General features: G+C 63.6%; 1 protein-coding gene across 1 annotated transcript; it reads left to right on the forward strand.

Moving 5' to 3' along the window:
* The first annotated feature begins 664 nt into the window (after nt 1–664).
* On the forward strand, nt 665–17,678 carry GNA11 (G protein subunit alpha 11). Its single transcript, XM_024740030.1, has 7 exons — nt 665–1,108; nt 10,369–10,553; nt 12,895–13,049; nt 13,466–13,594; nt 16,406–16,535; nt 16,619–16,772; nt 17,285–17,678. The coding sequence occupies exons 1-7, from the start codon at nt 1,039–1,041 to the stop codon at nt 17,473–17,475; spliced, it is 1,014 nt and encodes a 337-aa protein (XP_024595798.1). The 5' UTR covers nt 665–1,038; the 3' UTR covers nt 17,476–17,678.
* The last annotated feature ends 1,203 nt before the right edge of the window (nt 17,679–18,881 follow it).

Consider the following 18,881-nt stretch of genomic DNA (forward strand, 5'->3'; position numbering starts at 1 on the left):
GCTCGATCCCCGCGGGGTCAGCCCTTGCCTACCTGTGCTGTCCACCTCTGGGCCACCCGATCTCTGCAGCCTGTGTTGTCTAGGTTGAGTCCCTGACATCAGAGGGGCCAGGCCCTGCCTCTGTTGTCCACATCAACGCCCCAGACCCTCGGGATCTGCTCGCGCCTATGCTGTCCGTGGCAGGTGACCAGTCCCTGCAGGGTCAGCGCCTGCTTCAACTGTCCAGATCAAGCCCCAGTTTCCTTCAGGATCAGCCCCTGTCTCTGCTGTCCAGGCGGGGTCCCCAGGACCCTTTGGGATCAGTCAGTGCCTCTGCTGCCCAGTCCCTGATCCCTGCAGGGCCAGCTTCTGCTTCTGCTGTCCCGTTCGGGCCCCCAAAACCCTCGAGGGTCTGCCCTCTGCCCCTTCTCAGGAGACAAGCCTCCTCCCTGCACAGGACTGGCCCTCCATCCCTGCCCCCAACAGGTGTGCCCCCTCGCTGCCCCCAGCATCTATTCAGGGCCAGACCTTTGGGCTGTAATCCACAAGACGCACCCCTTGCCTCCTGGCATCCCTTCTCTACTTTTCCCACCAGGTGGAGCCCTGTTCCCTGCAGGCTGGGCCTGTTCCCCTGCAGCCCCCGTTCCCTGAGGCCAGTCGGAAAACCCATGTCCCTCCCCAGTGGAGTGCAGTCTGTGGGGGAGAAGACAGCCTTTTCTCTCTTCTTGGGGCCGGGGCAGGTGGAGCCCTGACGGAGCAACCGTCTCTGTCCGGCCCCTCTCCTTACGTCCTAGTGGGAGCCGGGTCTCCTGGGTCCTCTTCCCCCTCCTGGAGAGGATTCCTGTCCAAGTCTCCGTCTCCCCCGCTGCGCACCTGTTGCACGGAACCAGTCGGCCCAGCAGTCGGCAAGCTGTTGTCACCCCAAATAAGGGTTGTTGGAGGACTTACCTCCGCAGTCAAAGGCAAGAAGGTCGTTTACACAAGCGAAGCCCTTGCCCTGCCTTCTCCGGAGCTCTGCTGCATTCCTGCACTGTGGGGACGGTTGGAAATGCTGTTGTGATGGGCCCCTGGTGGAGGAGGGGTCTGCCACCGAGGGGTCCACCCGCAGAACGGTGCAGGGTCGGAGGCGGTGAGTCGCTGGAGGCTGTGGGTCTTGGAGGGACTGCCTCGCTTCTCCCACCTGTGGGGACTCTCTGGGTCCTCCCTTTGATTAAAATACCTTCCCTGTTTTTTTTTCCAAACGTTCCACTTTACCTAAAGGCTATAAAACGGGCCATCTTTGCAGAAAAGACAGGCAGAGAGTAATGGTAAAGTTTGGAGGAAACTTGCAGTGGGGTCCCAGTGGCACCTGGGAGGACAGCATGGCCCTGGCTGCCTTTCACCAACAGAGGTAGACTTTATTTTCAGAGGGGGGTTGAGAAGTTACCAGCATGTTAATGTTACCAGACAGTCGGCCTTGCCTGGGGGCTGGGGGCTGCATGAACCTCTGCACGCCCCTGCTGCTTGCCCTGTGCGCACCCAGGCTCTAGATTGACGTGGGGTTCAAGGGTACGGGTCGGTGGCCTGTGATCCTGCAGCCTTGCTGTGTGTCTCTGGTCTCCCTGGGCCGGGGCTGAGGAGCCTTGCAGGGGATCTGGATGTGTCCAGCGCTCACCCATGGGTGCGGGCTGTTGGCTGCAGGAGCACCTGGGTCTGAGGTCCCACCCCTCCCCCCGCTGGCTTGCAGGACAGGGAGTCTGCACCCTCCTGGGAAGCTATTAAGTCCTAGGCATGGGGGCAGATAGGAAGATGAGAGTTTGTGGGTCCAAGGTGAAGGTTTATGACACCAGGAGGGCGGCTGTGAATGCCAGGCGGAGGTCCAGGGGACGTGCTGGGAGCCGGGGGGTGCCGAGCAGCATCCCTGCCCCACCCACTCCATGCTGGGAGCACCCCCAGTCATGAGAACCACAGACATCCCCAGGTGTGGCCCAGTGTCCTCCGGGGGCAGAATCACCCCCTGCCCTGTGTCAGCACACAGTGTAAAATGCGTGTTGCAGAGCCGGTATGTGATCAGTGTTCGCTTGTTTTGTCAGATGCTTTGTGGGTGCTTGAAAGGTGAATGCTTTTGTTACTACGGTCCAGAGCCACATATGTGTGTGCCGTCAACACGCAACATGTCTACGAACACGTGTGATAGGTGTGTTCGGTTTTGTTGGTCCTGTTACTCCAGGCCACATCCTCATTCACAGTCGTCTGTGGTGAGGAATGGGGGTAGTGAGCGTCCCTGCAGGGGATACACCGGGATCCCCACGGTTTGGCGTCGCTCTCCCACTTTACGGAAGAGGACCCCCAGGCCCAGTTAGGAGCTCCAGTGGGGGTCCCGGGCAGGCCCGCCGGCTTCTGCCTCCCGTGATCCCTCCTGTTGCAGGTGCAGTCCCCTGTCCCCGCGTTTCTGCCACTCAGCAGAGAACAACCAAGGAGGCCCCTCGTCCATTCCTTAGGACAGGTTTCCCCTTGAGAACCGAGGCCTACCGCAGGAAGTGCCGTTCCAGGAGCTGAGTGGCTCCGGGATTTCTAAATAAAGCAGGGCGGTCAGTTCCGCAGGCTTCCTGTCCAGCCCGCTGTGGCCCCGAGGGCGGTAGAAAGGGCCGGAATCCGGCCTGGGGTGTGGTGGCCCCGGCGGGAAGGGTGCGCCTGCCCTGCTTGGAGGCGCGAGTGGAACGTGGCCGTGGCTCCTGGCGGTGGCCCTGCCTGTCCCCCGCAGACCCCGATAGCTGGAAGCACCTGGGGCCCTGGGCCACCGCTCGTGGCCCACCCCAGGATGAGTCTCAGGGGCTTAAAAGTTAGATGAAATTTTGTGTCGCTGAAAGGGTGGGCACCATCCCTGGAGGTGCAGGAGCCCAGACTTGCTGTCAGAGCCCCTCTCCCTCGGTGTCCTGCGTGCCAGGCCAGTGGGAATCTCCCTCCCCTTGGGCCCGAGCACGGCCTCGCCACACGTGTCCCTGGGCTCCGGACTCCGTGTGCACAGATGCTTCCCGGCCTTGGCTGAGCTGCGCTGGTCGCTGCCTGAGAGCCTCGGATGTTTAACCACAAAAGGTTTCACTTTCTGATTTTTGTGGTGGAGCCCTTCTCCCTGCGGCCTGAGAACAGGTCGCAGTCACTGCTACTCCTGGGCTGGGAGTTTGGAGCAGCTGCAGACAGAGCCGAGTGGGGACCCCTGGCAGGAGGGACGGGAGCCCGTTTGTCCCTCCTCTGCCTCTGAGGGCCTTGGGGGCAAAGTCCAGCCCTGGGTGGGCGGGTCTGGTCTGGGCCGGGTGTGCGGAGCTGGGCTGCACTCAGGGGGAATGGCCATCTCTGGTCCCCATAGGGCGCTCCTCTCCCATCAGGACAGTGAGCCGCGGGGCCTGTCAGCTCAGTGTCCGTGGACGGGATTGGGGCATCTCCACGGGCTTCGGGGGCACCCACGTGCGGGGTTATTTTTTGGCGGAACTCCAGCTGCTCTCATAACCGGGCCCCAGGCCACAGGCTTGCTGGCTGGGGAATTTGTGCCAATGCGCCCCAGCCCCCTGCTCCTGGGTGTCTGCGGTCTCTGCCCTTGGCCCAGGCGTGGGGCGCCTGGCCGGTCACTACCAAGGTGTCTCCCCCTCGTTTTCCCCACCACATCCCCCCTCCGGGCCAGGCCCTGCCACCCTACGGCCCAGCACAGAGCCCTGCGGACCTGAGATGTTTGCTGGGTGGCTTTGATTGGCTAACTGAACACAGTTCCCTCAAGCAGGTCGAATGGGGGTGACTGGGCGCCCCGACTTAGGGCATCCTCACATCCTGCCTGGACGTGAGGCTCCCTGCTCCGGGGCCTGTTGCCACTGATGGTGGCCCTCTGCTGTGACGCGTGGACAGACAGGGACTTAGGGGCACAGCTTGCAGCTGCCCTCCCGAGGCCTTGTGAGTGGGCTTGGGGGCGCTCCAGAGCGAGCACAGCCTCGGCTCCCTGCCTGCAGCGCTGTTGGGGGGAAGGCCGCAACACCTGCGAGGCACTGTGCCCTCCCGTGGTCACTGCTCTCCCGACGGAGGGCTTTACCCAGGTTGACAGGCTGCCCCGGCAGCGCTGGGAGGCGGGTCCCGCCAGGACCGAGCTGGAGAGTGCGGTGGGATTTCAGTCCCTGTGCCTCCCGAGCCTCGGGTTTCCCTGCTGTGGAAGGAGAGCGTTCCCCAACTCCTGGACTGTGGGAGGGTCAGTGGGGGCGACGCATGTCAAACTGGGGAGTGCCGTCTGTGCCTTTGTCTTTATTCACGGTATCGCGCTGGCTGGCAGTCCCTCTGCAGCCGAGCGGGGACCTCCCTGTCTTGCGGTGGGGTCTCCGGAGCTTGGCCCTCAGGGCTGGGTCTCTCGTTTCCTGATCTGATCCCAGTGCCTGCCAGGGAGGTTTGCTTACAGACCTCGGTTGGCCTAGAGCTGAAAGGTCAGACCCCCCACAGAGGTGGGTCGCCCCGTCTCTGCACCATTGGTCCTCTCTGCTGAGCCTCGACAGGTGGGTGGGGGCCTTCCCGTCCCCCAGGCCGGGCAGCTGGGCTGCATGGCAGGGTTGGGCGGGACTGGGGCTCATACCAGTCTCCCTGACTCCTGAGCGTTAGGCTTCAGGAAGCGCTGCACTAGGACCTGGCACGTGGGACAAGAGGGGGGCTGGCCCAGGGGACCAGTGTCTGCGCCTGGAGTCACCTGGGCAGGGGACGCTGGACCTGCTGACTTAGCGGCCACGGTGTGGAGGTCAGATGAAGGGATGAGTCCCGAGGTCTGCCCTGTTGTCCTCCCTCCTGGCCCCTGTCTGCGCTGGCGCCCGCTGCTGCGGTGTCTCTGAAAGGCCCGTGGCTGGCCCAGGCGAGCTCCCCCAGTGCTCTCACATTCGCTCACTTCCCTGGGTGGCGGTGACCGTGGACCATGAAGAGATGGACGGACGTGAAGCCCGAAGACCTTAGCCTGTTGAGGTCTGACAGTTACTGGCTGTGTGACCTCAGCGAAGCTGCTTGAGCTCTCTGTGCCTCAGCTCCTTCACTTGTCCAGCAGGAGGTGGGGTGATAGATGTACCACTGAATGAATGGATGAGCGGGGGCGAGGGGAGCATGCAGTTGCCTTCCTTGGCTGCACGAGGTGTTTGCACTTTCTCCAGCAGAAGGTCGCCGTGCCTCTTTGATCTTGGACCTGTTGACACAGCTCGGGGCCGTGTTGGATTTCCGGGCTGTGTTTCCAGGAGCCCAGATCCCCGGCAGTGCTCTCGCCTGGGCCTCCTGTGGTCCTGGGGTTCCTGGCTTCACTGCCCACATTCTAGAATTAGGGATGGCCGGGCTGCAGCCCTGAACCCCAGCTTCTGACACTAGTGTTCTCTTGCTAGATCGTGGCCACTTGCCCCGGGGGTCACGGATCCTGCACACCTTGAGTCCCACTGGGATGATGTCGGACCAGCACCATCCTTCCTGTCCTCCAGGCCCTTTCCCTGCCCCTCTTTTCTCCCACATTTGAGGAGTGGCTGCCTGGGCTCAGACATAATTCCTCCCGGTCTGCAGTCCTAGATCTTGGCCGACCGTGCAGGCGAGACAGTGGCTTTCTCCCTCTGTCGCAGGGATGGGGCTGCTCTCCTCCTTCCTCTTCTCCAGTTAGTCTCGGCTGGGCAACTGGTGATGCCACTGAGCACGCCCAGAGATCGTCCTGCAGGCTCCTGGCCCCGCTGTGCTGTCTGGCCCCGGCCAGGCCCCCAGGGGCAGGACCCCTCACATGGGTGGTGCCCCCAGGGGCCCCCATTCTTGGAGTTAGTACAGGGGATGCAGAGGACCTGAGGGGGACACGTGACAGAACCGGGACTGTGGATTGGGGCCGAGTTCATTTGGTTCATTTGGGAAAAATGTGTGTGGTACCTTCTGTGGGCCGGGCCTGTGCTGGGGCTGGGTGTGAGGCTGCTGGCAGAGCCCCGCCCTTGGGGATCTGGCTCCCAGCAGGGACAGAAGGGAGCAGCAGGCCAGGAGCAGGTGGGGCGCTGGGGGCACTGGGGCCCTTCCTGGAAAACGTGAGTTTGGGTTTCTGTGCAGGGAGTTGGGGTGGCGTTCGGGAGGGGCAGGGCCCGATGCGTGGGCGATGTGGACAGTGGTGTCACGCGCCGGCCCCGGGCCGCAGTGCCACGGCTGTCCTCGTGCAAGGTTGGGCTGGTTGCGTTGTGGGGGACAGTGGGGGCCAGGGGACCCACAGACACAAGCTCGGAGTCTGAGTACAGCCAGGACCTGGGGCCACTCGGCGTCCTCGCTGGGAGGGGGTGTGGCGGTAGGTGCCCTCTGCACCTGTGCAGGTGCGTGGCTAGAACGAGGCCCATCACGGGGTCTCACACGGTCTTGCTTGAGGGGGGCCGTGCTCTTCTCCCTGGTGGGCAGCTGTTGAAGGTTTTTTTTTTAATAGATATTTATTTGGTTGCGCTGGGTCTCAGATGCAGCTTGCGGGCTCCTTAGTTGCAGCACGTGGGCTCCTTAGTTGCGGCTCCCAGGCTCCTTAGTTGTGGCATGCGAACTCTTAGTTGTGGCATGCGAACTCTTAGTTGTGGCATGCGAACTCTTAGTTGTGGCATGCGAACTCTTAGTTGTGGCATGCGAACTCTTAGTTGTGGCATGCGAACTCTTAGTTGTGGTATGCATGTGGGATCTAGTTCCCCAACCCGGGATGGAACCTGGGCCCCCTGCATTGGGAGCGTGGAATCTTCCACCAGGGAAGTCCCCATGACCAGATCTTCAGGGGGAACTGATCAAGGGCCGGGCAGGATGAGCTGGAGCTGCCAGGGACCCCCGGGCAGTGGCTACAGCAGATAGGCCTGGCCGTGAGGTCCAGGTGGGCCTCGCACCCCGAGACTTCTCTAAGCAGGAGGCTGTTGGCTCGGGCGTGTTGGGGGGCCCGGGTCCCAGCTCCCGGCAGCATGTGGGCTGAGTTGGGCCAGGAGGTGGGCACCTGGAGAGGACGCTGTGGCGGCTCTGCGTCCCCCGGAGCCTTTCCTCCCTCCCTCCCTGGCCAGTGGTGGCCGAGCTCTGGCCAGCTGGGCCTGCTGGTTCCAGAGCCCGGGGCCCGCAGCTCAGGCCTTCCACCCACAGCTCTGCCGGGAGGTGCCTGCTGGGACTGGCACCTGTCACTCAGTCGCTGTTGGCCCTGAGCACAGGTGACACGCCACCCTCGACATGCGGCTGGTGGGGCTTTCCTCCGGGGGCCCGGCCTCTGCAGCCGCCACCTCCACAACCTCCTTTCTCTGTCCTTCCTGGCAAGGTGGCATGGCCCGGGCGGGGTCACTGACCGTCCCGCCTCCTGGGCCGCACTGTCCCCGGGGTGTCCCTTTTGCTGCGTTCTCCCCCAGCTTTATTGAGATGTAAGTGCCACGCGTGTTGTGTGGTTTAAGGGGTGCACGTGAGGACTTGACACGTGGATTGCGACATGATTGCTCATGAGGCCCGTCACCGCCCCCTCACCTCACTAGTGCCTTTTGCTCCTGCACTTGATCACGGTGCTGTCTTCGCAGCGGCTCCTCTGCCCCCGGCAGGGTTCGGGCCATGTGCCTCGTCCAGGACCCCCGACGTCTCCAGGGCCAGTTGTGTTTCCAGCTTCCGAGGGGTCCATCTTCCGTTTCTTGGTTTTGGGGGCATGTCCCAGCTGTGTCGTCTGTGTTGGGCACCAGGGCGTCCCCCGTTCTCCCTCGGCCACTCTCTGGCCGGCTCCACCGTGAACACCCGCTGTCCCTTGGCTGTTGGCACGGACGTGTGCACGTGTGTGAGACCCTCGGTGCCCTGCGCTGCCTCTGGGGAGCTCTGGGGGGGCTGCCTGTCCTTTGCGCACCCATTTTGGAGATGCTGGCTGTGGTCTGAAGTCAGCAGGCTCTCTCTGGATCTCCCCGTGCCCTTGTGCTCGTGCAGCTCACTTGCCCCTCCTGCAGTTCAGGGGGGTGGACACAAGGGGCAGTGCCCCGGGGCCTGAGTGGCTGCCCTTCTCCACCTCAGCTGACCTGTGGCTGCAGGGGGTTGGGCTTTAGTGGCCACTGCTCTGATGTTTCTGGTGAGAGGCCCTTCCAAACACCAGCAGGGCACGTATCTTTTTACAGTAGCATAGTGTCAAAAACAGGGGTTCTCACCTGGGGGGTCCTGCCCCCAAAGGACACTGGGCAATGTCTGGGGATGTCTGTGTGTCACACTGAGGGGATCTTGGCATTGAGGGGGTGGGGCCAGGGGTGCTGCTCAACACCCCGGAGTGCCCGGGACGGCCCCAGTGTCAGCAGTGCTGCGGGGACCCTGGTCCAGAGGAAACCACGCAGGGCATGGCATTCCTGTGTGTCGCCTCCCCTCCCCCACCCCGCCTCCTGCAGCGATGGGGGAGTGTGTGGACTCCTCAGGGAGGTGTGGGGTTACGTGGGGGCCTTGGTGGGAGTGGGCGCCTGGCCTCTGGTTGATGTTGCGGCAGCGGTGGGATGGGAGGTGGCGTTGGGGTAGTTACCACTCGGTGACAGAACCAGAGTCGTATTCTTTTATTCGTAAAAGGACCCAGGGCCTTGATGGAGGTCCTAGAAAGGGGCAGCTGCAGTGAGGCGGCCTCTGCTCTGTCTCCCCAGGTGGGCTCAGGCATCCGTGGTCAGTTACTCAGACGCGGGCGGAGGGCCTCCTGCTTCAGGGCGGTGTGGTCACTGCAGGCCGCTCAGAACCCATGTCTTCTCCGGGAGCTCCCGGGCAAGGAGGCGGGCAGCAGATGCCTGAGAGAGACTCCCTGAAAGACAGCGGCGATGGGTCCCAGTGCAGAGGGGAGCTGCCTGCCCTGCGCCCACGGCACCGGTGGCTGTGAGCCGGATGGCGTGCAGGGCAGGACGCAGCTCAGGCCCCTTTGTTGGGGTGGGGGACGCAGGTGACTCTGAGACAGGGTGGGGAGGATGAGCCCAGGCGGGCTGGGGCGAGTCTGGGGGGTTCTGAGTCCCCAGGAGGGGGCCTGGGGGCTTCGGTGCATGGGTGAGTGGGGACCTGTGTTGGCTGTCAAGTAGGGGTTGGAGGCCCTGCGTCCTTAGGCTGTAGAAGTTCTCTCCTGCTGTGCAGTAAAACCACCCTGTAACTTAGTCGCTGAAAGTGACACACAGGCAGATGCTGAGCGTCAGGAGTCTTGGGGGTTCTGGCTCGGGGTCCCTCAGGAGGTTGTAGAGCACGTGTTAGCCGGGGCTGCCTCATCTGAAGGTGCAATGGGGCCGGAGAAGCCGCTTCCAGGGTGGCCCCTCACGTGGCTCCTGTCCACATGGGCCCTCAGGGACGGCGCTGCCCCCCGGCCCCCGCGAAAGTCCTACAGAGGACGGGGAGCCCCGTGACTCGTCTTGGAAGTGACAGGCCATCCTTGGTCAGATTCTTTTGGTTGGAAGGGAGGCACTGAATCCAGCCTGCCCTCCGGGAAGGGTCAGGCTCTCCCTCTGCATGGAAGACATCCCAGAGATTTGTGGGCACATTAAAGCCACTAAATTGCAGTCCCTGCGTGTGGAGGTGAACAAAAGTGGGGGTACGGGTTTGCTGCTTAGAGGGTGACGGGGCGGTGAGAGGCTGGAGCAGGAGAGGAGCCCTCCCTCCCGCCGCAGCGCGCTGGTGCCGGGTGGGGCTGGCCAGCCCTTGATCCCGGAGACAGAGCCTCCTTGTGCCCTTCTCTGAGGTGGGGCCTTGACACCTGACACCCGGAGGGTGGTGGGACAGAGAGGGGAGGGGCCCCAGGCACCCACAGGGCCTCTGGGCTGACAGGGACGTGGGCCTTGGGGCTGTTCATGGGCCTTGGGGCTCTTCAAGCGCCAGAGTCACGCTCGGTCTCGGGGTGGCGTGAGGTTGGGTGAGTTACAGGTTCAGGGGCTGCTGGGGACTGTGGGGGGCGTGGCCCGGCGCCCTGCGAAGGCCCAGCGTGGCCTCGACGCAGATGCCAAACTCGTGCCCTGAAGGAAAGCTGTTCTGATCAGAACAGCCGTGGGTCGGCGGGACGTTGTCACACGAGGGCATGTGGGACAAGGGAGCGCGTCAAGTGACCAGTTAAGGGGGTGGCAGCATCTGGGGGAGACACTTCACTGTTCCCGGCCTCCATTTCCTCGGCTGCGGCCAGAGTTGAATTCAGACCCAAGTTGCCGCAGGTGCCGCGGCTGCTCCCTTCCCATCGCTGCCCACGTTGTTGTCCCGACCTCCCCCGAGCCGCGGCTGCCCGCGTAGACAGGGTGTGCGTGGGAGGACGTGGCCCGCCCCGTTGTCCGGGCAGCAGCTGCTGGCCAGGCGCATCCCCACCTCGAGCCTCGTGGGCGGGACTCCGCGTGGGCGGGGCTCCTCGTGGGCGGGGCTTCTCGTGTGCAGGGTGCGGTGAGCCCACGGTCCCGCGGCGTCTCACTGGGCCGTTTGCAGGCACGGGCGAGAGCGGGAAGAGCACTTTCATCAAGCAGATGCGCATCATCCACGGGGCGGGCTACTCGGAGGAGGACAAGCGGGGCTTCACCAAGCTGGTGTACCAGAACATCTTCACCGCCATGCAGGCCATGATCCGGGCCATGGAGACCCTGAAGATCCTCTACAAGTACGAGCAGAACAAGGTGAGGCCCCGGGTGGGAGCGCCGGGCACGGCTGGGCGTCTGGCAGCTGTTCGCAGCCCCGTCCTACGGTTGGCAGAGTGAGTCCTGGCCCCCTCTGAGGGCCAGCGTCCTACCAGGCACTCCACGCACTGTATCAGGCCCTCTGTGACCCCGGGGGGTGGCACGTTCTCTTATTTTTCCAGTAACAGCTTTATTGAGAAAACGTACATACCAAGTCACCCATTCAAAGTGTGCAGTTCCCTCATTGTTAACATATTCACAGAGTTGTGCAACCATTGCCTTCTCATCACTCCGGAAAGAAACCCCGTCCCCACTGGCAGTCACCTCCCCTACCCCTAACCCAGCCCCTGACAACCAGGAATCCACCCTCTGTCTCTGTGGATCGGCCTGTTCTGGACGTTTCCCATCAATGGAATCACACACCGTGGGTCCTTCTGTGCCTGGCTTCTCTCACTGAGCATCGTGTCCTCAGGGTCCGTCCACGTTGCAGCGAGTGTCAGGGCCTCTCTCCTCTTTGTGGCTGAATGATGCTCATTGTGTGGAGGGACACATGGTTTGTCCATCGTCCATCGACGGACGCATGGTTGTTTCCACTCTTCTGGCTCTCGTGGACATGCTGCTGGAACACTCGTGTGCAGGTTTTTGTTTGCACGCCTGTCCTGGTTTCTCCTGGGCGCGTCCCCAGCAGTGGGGGTGCGAGGTCCAGGTTAACTCTCGGTTCGCCTTCCAGAGGGGCTGCCTGCCTGCTGTCCGAGGCATTGCCCCGGCCGTGCACCAGGGGGCTCTCTCTGGCGGCCTCCCTTGGCTTTGCTTTTGTGGATCTGTTTTTGGGGACTTCTCTTTCAACTCCAGCAGTTTGCCTGGGCTGGCACGTGGCACCGTGTATTGGACCGTGTGTGTCCAATAGGGTTTAAATTAGTCTGTTTACTTGGAAGCTTAAGAAGGCCAGTCAACCAGATTTCTGATATTGGCGTCTTCCTGCCTTGATGCCCGGTTCACGGGTCATCAGGGACCCTACAGGGCCCAGCACTGGGTCTGGGGCCCGGCCAGCCTGGCTGTGGGAATGGGCACGTAGGGCCTGCTGGAGCCTCTCACCCTCTGGTTCGTAGGATTGCTCGCAGCTGAGGCCCCTCAGCGTCCAGGCCCCACTTGAACCGTGGAAGTCCAGAGGCATCTGGAACAGGGATTGGCAGACTAAGGCCTGTCTCTGTAGGTGCAGCTTTGCTGGCGCGGGCCACGCCCACTCGCTTACACGTCATCCGTGGCGGCTTTTGCTGCAGCAGCAGGGACAGCGTGGCTGTAGAAACAGACGTCTGGTCCCTGGCCTACGTGCATCCGCAGTCGGGGGTTTTCTGGGGCTGGTGTCTGCTTCTCCAGGCCCAGATTGGGAGGCTGGGAGGGTGAGGCGGGGCTGAAGGACGCTGTTGTGCGGGGGCTGGGGCGGGAGAGCATCCCTGGGAGGTGACCGGTGGGTTCCAGAGCCTGGGCTGGGGCCCCCTCATTCCTTGTTTGGGGTTCTGCCCAGCTGTATCCCCTCCCCAGTCCCTCAGCCGTGTGGGTGGGACCATCCAGAGCACAGGCATGTGGAGCAGACTGGAGGAGAGGCAGCGGTCTCCCGGGAGCCTTCTGCCCCCGGCGGGGTGTGTGTGTGTGTGTGTGTGTGTGTGTGTGTGTGTGTGTGTGTGTGTGTGTGTGTGTGTGTGTGTGTGTGTGTGTGTGTGTGTGTGTGTGCGCGCGCGCGCGCGTGTGTGTGTGTGCGCGCGTGTGTGGATCTCTGGGGTGGTGTGTCTCAGCGAGGCTCTTTAGGAGCGGGTCTCCGAGCTCTGTGGTCCAGGGTCTGTGTGGAGGCTCCATCCCAGGGGCATGAGTCATTGGACCACTGGACTGTTATGATTAGCTCAGCCTCCCCTTCCTGGTGGGTTGCTCTGGTCCCCAGACCCCATCCCAGGCTGCACATGAGAGGACCTATGCCTTCAGAGATCCCGAGGGTTTCAGGAGCTGTGTACTTGGAATCGGGGGGCAGGTTCTTCTTAGGTCACAGCAGTTCTCTGTGCCTCGGTTTCCTCACCTGCAGCACGGGAACACAGGGGCAGCCAGTGGTGTTTGTTCCTCTGTCCTGTTTGGGTGCCCTGGCACTGAGGTGCGTGGCGGCCGGGTGGGCCCTGCTCCCGGGAGCCGCCTCCGTCTGCATTTTCCTTTGGGGGCCTGGCACTGGGGGGCGATCGCTGCCGGTCGCCCTTGCGTCGTCCTGACGCGTGTTCATGGGAAATGGGAGTCAATGGTTCCGAGTTGGTTGCCGGGTGCTGGCGCTGAGCGTCCCGGCCTGCCCCTCGCCCCACAGGCCAATGCGCTCCTGATCCGGGAGGTGGATGTGGAGAAGGTGACCACCTTCGAGCACCGGTACGTGAGTGCCATCAAGACCCTGTGGAACGACCCCGGCATCCAGGAGTGCTACGACCGCCGGCGGGAGTACCAGCTCTCGGACTCTGCCAAGTAGTGAGTGGGGCCGGACCAGGCCTGGGCAGAGGAGGGTCTGCATGGCGCCTCGTTAGCCGTGACGGGGCGATTTCCCTACAGGGAGGTGGGTGTCTGCGGGGATTTTCCATTGTCTCTCTGCCCCTTTTCTGTGTCTCTCAAACTATTCCAAAGTGACAGGTTTGGTTGTGAAAAGCCACCCCTCCAGCCCACAGCCTCTCTTCGGAACCCCGGCGCCGTCCCCATCCCCGGACAGACGTCCCTCAGAGCTGGGGCGGGGTTCTGTCCCAGGCATTCCCTGCAGCCTCATTTCGCCCCTGTCCGTTCTCGTCCCAAGTACTTGGGCTGCTTGGGCCCCTCCCAGTGCTCAGGAGACCCGGGATGGCCGGGAGGCCCCTGGTGGGCTGGCCTGAGCGGCCCTGCCTGCTGTGTTGCAGCTACCTGACTGACGTGGACCGCATTGCCGCCTCGGGCTACCTGCCCACGCAGCAGGACGTGCTGCGAGTCCGCGTGCCCACCACCGGCATCATCGAGTACCCCTTCGACCTGGAGAACATCATCTTCAGGTACCTGCGCCCCCGGCCCGGCCCCAAGCCCCCGCTGTGGGGCAGCGAGAGAGGGGCCTTGTCCGTGGCTGTCACCAGGTTTCCGAGTGAGCCAGGCCCTGGTGGCGCTGGCAGGGCTGAATGGAGGCGGCCCGGGGGCAACGGCCTCCTGGTGCGGGCTCCGCGTGGGCCCCAGATGGGGGGAGGGTGCCAGCGCGGGCGTGCGGGCGGGCGGGCGGGTGGTCTGGAGTCCAGGCCAGAGCAGGGGTGCTCCAGGCGGGCGGTGGAGGAGCCTGAGGGCCCCAGGGGAAGGTGGCTCCAGGCCCCTCTGCGGCCCAGTTCCGAAGCCCATGCGGCCAGAGTGAACTCAGGGCCGTCCCCAAGGTTGGGCCCCGCCACCCCGTGAGGTCACAGCTTGTCCAGAGCTGCCAGGCAGCAAGGCCAAGTGTGTCTCCCGGGGCAGCCGTAACAAATGACCACAGATGGGCAGCGTAAAATCACAGAAATGTATCCTCTCCTAGCTCCTAGCTCCCCGGCAGGGCTGGGTCCTCTTGAGGGCGTGAGGGGAAGCTGTCCCGTCCCTCCCAGCTCTGGGGGTGCTGGCAGCCCGTGGCGTCCCTTGGCTTGTAAAAGCCTCGCTCCATCTCTGCGTCCGTCATCACATGGCCCCTCCCTGGGTCTGTGCCCATGTTTCCTTCTTACGGTGACACCACCGATCACTGGATCCAGGGCTCCTGCTCCGGAGTGACCCTGTCTGAACTAGTGCCATCTGCAGGGACCCCGCTTCCAGATCAGGCTGTGTCCCCAGGTTCCAGGGGGACTGACTTTGGGGGACACGGTTCGCCCAGGGCTCTGAGGCCCAGGCTTCGGGGTGGGGTTCCTGCTCTGGCTGCGAGCCTTCCCTCCCTGCCACTGCATGGGGTCCCTTCTGCTGGGCGAGCCCACCCCAGGGGCCCTAGAGACAGCGCTGCTGGTGGTGGTCCTGCCCTGTTGCCTTGAAGCGCCAGCCCCAGGGACGTTCAGGGAGTCTGTTGGGTTTGCCTTGAGGTGCCCTCTGGCCCAAGACCCAAGACGCACCTCTGCCCCCAGGGACCCGCCCTTCTCAGGCAGAAGCTTCTGGGAGAGGGGGAGAGTCTGGGTGCCCCCAGCTGGCCCCCCATCCTTTCTCACCTGTCAGAGCCCCCGGGGTGCCCTTGGACCCTTAGGAGTTGTAGGCATCACACTGCACATGCCTGATGGTACATTTTCTGGTGAGAGTTCAGCATTTTGGTTTCCTTCTTTTTTGGTCAGATTCTCGATGGGGTCCGGGACCTCAGAGGCCTGCGGGGCACAGGCCGGGGCTATCACTGGCCTTCCTCCCGACCCCACGTTCCAGGGCCCCCTCACACGGCCTCACCTTGGCCTCTGCAGCTACTGTGCCCTCTGTCCAGAATGCCTCTCCCCCTCCCTTCCCGCCCCTCCCCCAGGCCTGTGTGTGCACTCTGCTTGCTGCTGTCCAAACTGCAGAGTGGCCCTGCACCTCTGCCACCGCTGTCCCTTGGCCAGCCCACCCCTTGCCCACCTCCCCCTTGTCTGGTCGAGGGCTTACAGAGGGCAGGCCGGGGGCCCGGGCAGGGAGCTTGTGCCCCCATCTTGATCGGAGCTCACACAGCATCCCGTGACAGTGCGATTGGCCTGATGTGTGAGGCCTGAGCCTGGTCCCACACGGACCTCCTGCAAAGGCCTGACCAACCCCCGCCCCTGGAAGCCCAGGTTCCTGCCTGGCTGTACTGGGGAGACTCAGCTCCAGAAAGGCTGTGGCCCCTGACGCCGTCGGCCCGATGGCGCTCCCCGGACTGGCAGCGGCAGCCCGTGTGGGCCTGGTGTCCACTCACCCCCCTCCCATCCCCTAGGTCACCCTGGCACATCCGCCATCTGCCTGTGCTTGCTAGAACCTCCTCTGAGAAACCCCCGCCAGGCGGATTGGCCTCTGCTGCCTGACTGTCCAGCAGCTGTGGACGGGCCTGGCCCGGGGACCCTTGCCTTCTCAGGCTGCTGTTCTTTCTCGCCATCGTCTTCAAAAGTAGAGGGCTTTGGGGCTTCCCTGGTGGCGCAGTGGTTGAGAGTCCGCCTGCCGATGCAGGGGACGCGGGTTCATGCCCCGGTCTGGGAAGATCCTGCATGCTGTGGAGCGGCTGGGCTCGTGAGCCACGCCCGCTGAACCTGCGCGTCCGGAGCCTGTGCTCCACAACGGGAGAGGCTGCAACAGTGAGAGGCCCGCGTACCGAAAAAAAAAAAAGTAGAGGGCTTCCTCGTCATAGAAAACTTAAGAAACTCACAAGTAGGAAGCGGGGACCTGTCACCAGTCGTGATGGTCAGGGCACCGTCCCTAGCGTGTCCCCGCCCCGCCTGGTGTCAGCATCTGTGTGCCGACATCTCCCGCTGGACAAGCAGCCTGCTCTCGCCATGGCTGGGGTGGGTTCCAGCATTTCATAGGTGATGCCGTGTGGTGTCCAACAAGGGGAGACGGGTTTCCAGACGTGGGACATCCGAGGTCGCCCGGCTCAGCCCCACCAGGGTCTGTGCCTCACACGCTCCACGGCGCCCCCTGTAGGCCAGGGCCCCTCCCTCGGCAAGCAGGCGCCTGGCTGTCTCGGGGGTCCCCCCCCCCGCTTGTGCTGTGTTCTCCTGGCTTAATGGTATTGCGGCTTTGCTGGCTCTGACAGGTGACTGAGGGGGCCCTCGTTGCTCTGATGCCTCAGGGGTCGCTGTGGCTCTGGCAGAGGCGGCTGTGCTGGGGGTGGGCATTGTCACCTGCAGCCCCGCGCTGAGCCCGTGCACCCCGCCCTGCAGGATGGTGGACGTGGGGGGCCAGAGGTCCGAGCGGAGAAAGTGGATCCACTGCTTTGAGAACGTGACATCCATCATGTTCCTCGTGGCCCTCAGCGAGTACGACCAAGTGCTGGTGGAGTCGGACAACGAGGTGAGGCCCTCACTGGGCCCAGGGAGGGGGGTGCCCACAGGCCCTTTGGGGGACCTGCCGCCAACCTGCTGCCTGCCCCTCAGAACCGCATGGAGGAGAGCAAAGCACTGTTCCGGACCATCGTCACCTACCCCTGGTTCCAGAACTCGTCTGTCATCCTCTTCCTCAACAAGAAGGACCTGCTGGAGGACAAGATCCTCCACTCCCACCTGGTGGACTACTTCCCCGAGTTCGACGGTGAGCCCGCCCTAGCGGCCTGTCCTGGATGTTGCCAGCGCCTCCCTCACCCTCTCTGGGCCTCGGTGGCCTCGTTGGCGACTCGGGAGTGACACGAGGACGGCGTTTCCCAGGCCGCACGGAGGCCGCGGTGCAGTTAGCATGGCCGGAGCTCGGCGGGCGCCTCGCAGGGCCCTGGATGGTGGAGAGAGCTTCGTTTCCCCCGGGGGAGCGTCGTCTGTGGGAGGGGGCACCCTGCAGTCACCGCCTGGCAGCCTGTCCCCACCTGCCCAGGGCCCGGGCATGGGGAGGAGCGAGGCGCGGGGGATACGGGGTGAGCCGGACCCCTCCTGCCATCCCCACCCCCCCACGCGGAGACCCCTGGGGGCGCTCCTGGGGGGCAGTCAGGGCTCTGCCACCCCCTCCCCGGCGTCTCCCGGAGGTGCTGCCTGAGGAGCCGGGAGGCTGACTGCTGGGCAGGGGGGCTGCGCGGCTCCCTCGACTCATCCCGCCCCTCCCCCCTCCTCCGCCAGGCCCGCAGCGGGACGCGCAGGCCGCCCGGGAGTTCATCCTGAAGATGTTCGTGGACCTGAACCCCGACAGCGACAAGATCATCTATTCGCACTTCACGTGCGCCACCGACACGGAGAACATCCGCTTCGTCTTCGCCGCTGTCAAGGACACCATCTTGCAGCTCAACCTGAAGGAGTACAACCTGGTGTGACCACGCGGACTCCCGCCAGCCGCCTGCTGGTCGCCAGTCTGCCCCAGGAGTCGGGGTTTTTTCATATTTTTAAACAAATGGTTTTTATTTCACAGTTATCAGGGGATGTACATCTTTCTTCCTACACACCTTGTGCACCTTCTCATCTTTGTCAGTGGCAGAGGCCGCCTTTTTCTGGCCTTGACTCGTGGCTTGCTTTTTTCTAAAAAAAAAAAAAAAACAAAAAAGGAAAAAGAAATAAAAAGAGAACCCACAGAAGACGGGCAGAGATGAGACCTGGCCCCCAGTGGCGCGAGACACGGCCTCCGGGGACAGCTGTCGGCCTGCTTTCTTCTGATCTCGGAAGGCGTGGAGACGCAGAGGCTGGGACTTCTCTTTCTTCCTTGTTTAAGTTATTGACGCCCTCACCACTGATGCCGGGTTTCTGCCCCGGACTCCAAGACGTGGGGGTGGGTGGCGCCCCCCGCTACCCGCCCTGGGAAGTGCCTAACCATTTCTTCTTTTTTTTTGAGGAAACAAAAAGCAGCCCCTGGGGCCCTGTCTCACAGCCCTGCCTGCTGCGGGGGCCCGGGGCGTCGGGGCTCTCCGGGTCTTCCGCTGGGAGCACTCCTGGGCTCTGGGCCCGGTCCCCAACCCCGAGGAAGCCCGCCTGGACTGGGAGCCACTGTTTGTTTTGTTCCATTTTGTACCCAGTTTGGAAGCAGTGAGGGTGGGGTAGGGACTTCTTTCAGAATTTTCTCAGGTCTGTCCCCGAGAGGCAGAGACACAGGGAGGGTCGCCCTGGCAGGGCTGTGGGTGGCTGGGAGGTGCCCACCGCCCCGCACTCTGCCCGGAGCCGAGCTGTCGGGGCTCGTGGCAGCTGGAGGTGGGCCCTCAGCCTGGCCACGGCCACGCACTGAGGGGGCCTCCCCGAGGGCCTGAGGGCCGGTTTCTGGGGGGAGGAAGTGGCCGTCTCGTGTGGCGTGGGCTGAGCACTGCAGTGGTTGGTTTTGTGTGGTTGGTTTCTTGCACCAACGTGACGGGAGTGGCCCGCCGGTGGCGCCCCGCACCTGCCCCGCGCACCTGGGCCCTGCGAGTGAGTGCTCAGGGCGGCCCTTGACCAGGGAGTGCAGAGAAACAGCGCACACGTCAGACCAGCCCCGCACCAGCCCTGTCCCCGTCCGTCCGCCTCCCACCTCCCTCCTGTGCCTGATACGCAGGGCCCAGGGTGGGGGGCAGGCTTCTCGGCCTGTTCTCCTCGGGCATCTCCACCCGAAGGGCCCTCTCTGGTGCCGTGCGTCCACTTGCGGGGGTTTGTGCCATAGCCCTGACGTGTGGCCGGGGACGGTGGTGCCGCTGGCGGTGGGCTCCCAGGGGCCCACAACGCACAGGGAGCCGGGGCAGGCCCTCGAGGGGGAGGCGGTGGG

Source organism: Neophocaena asiaeorientalis, unplaced genomic scaffold, assembly GCF_003031525.2.
Source record: "Neophocaena asiaeorientalis asiaeorientalis breed wild unplaced genomic scaffold, Neophocaena_asiaeorientalis_V1.1 scaffold469, whole genome shotgun sequence".
NCBI classification, from domain to species: Eukaryota; Metazoa; Chordata; class Mammalia; order Artiodactyla; family Phocoenidae; genus Neophocaena; species Neophocaena asiaeorientalis.

Coding starts and splice junctions, on each gene's coding strand:
- GNA11 (XM_024740030.1), top strand. CDS start 1,039: ATGGGCCCCTGGTGGAGGAGGGGTCTGCCACCGAGGGGTCCACCCGCA. Junction 10,554..12,894: donor ACAAGTACGAGCAGAACAAG/GTGAGGCCCCGG, acceptor CTCGCCCCACAG/GCCAATGCGCTCCTGATCCG. Junction 16,536..16,618: donor TGGTGGAGTCGGACAACGAG/GTGAGGCCCTCA, acceptor CCTGCCCCTCAG/AACCGCATGGAGGAGAGCAA.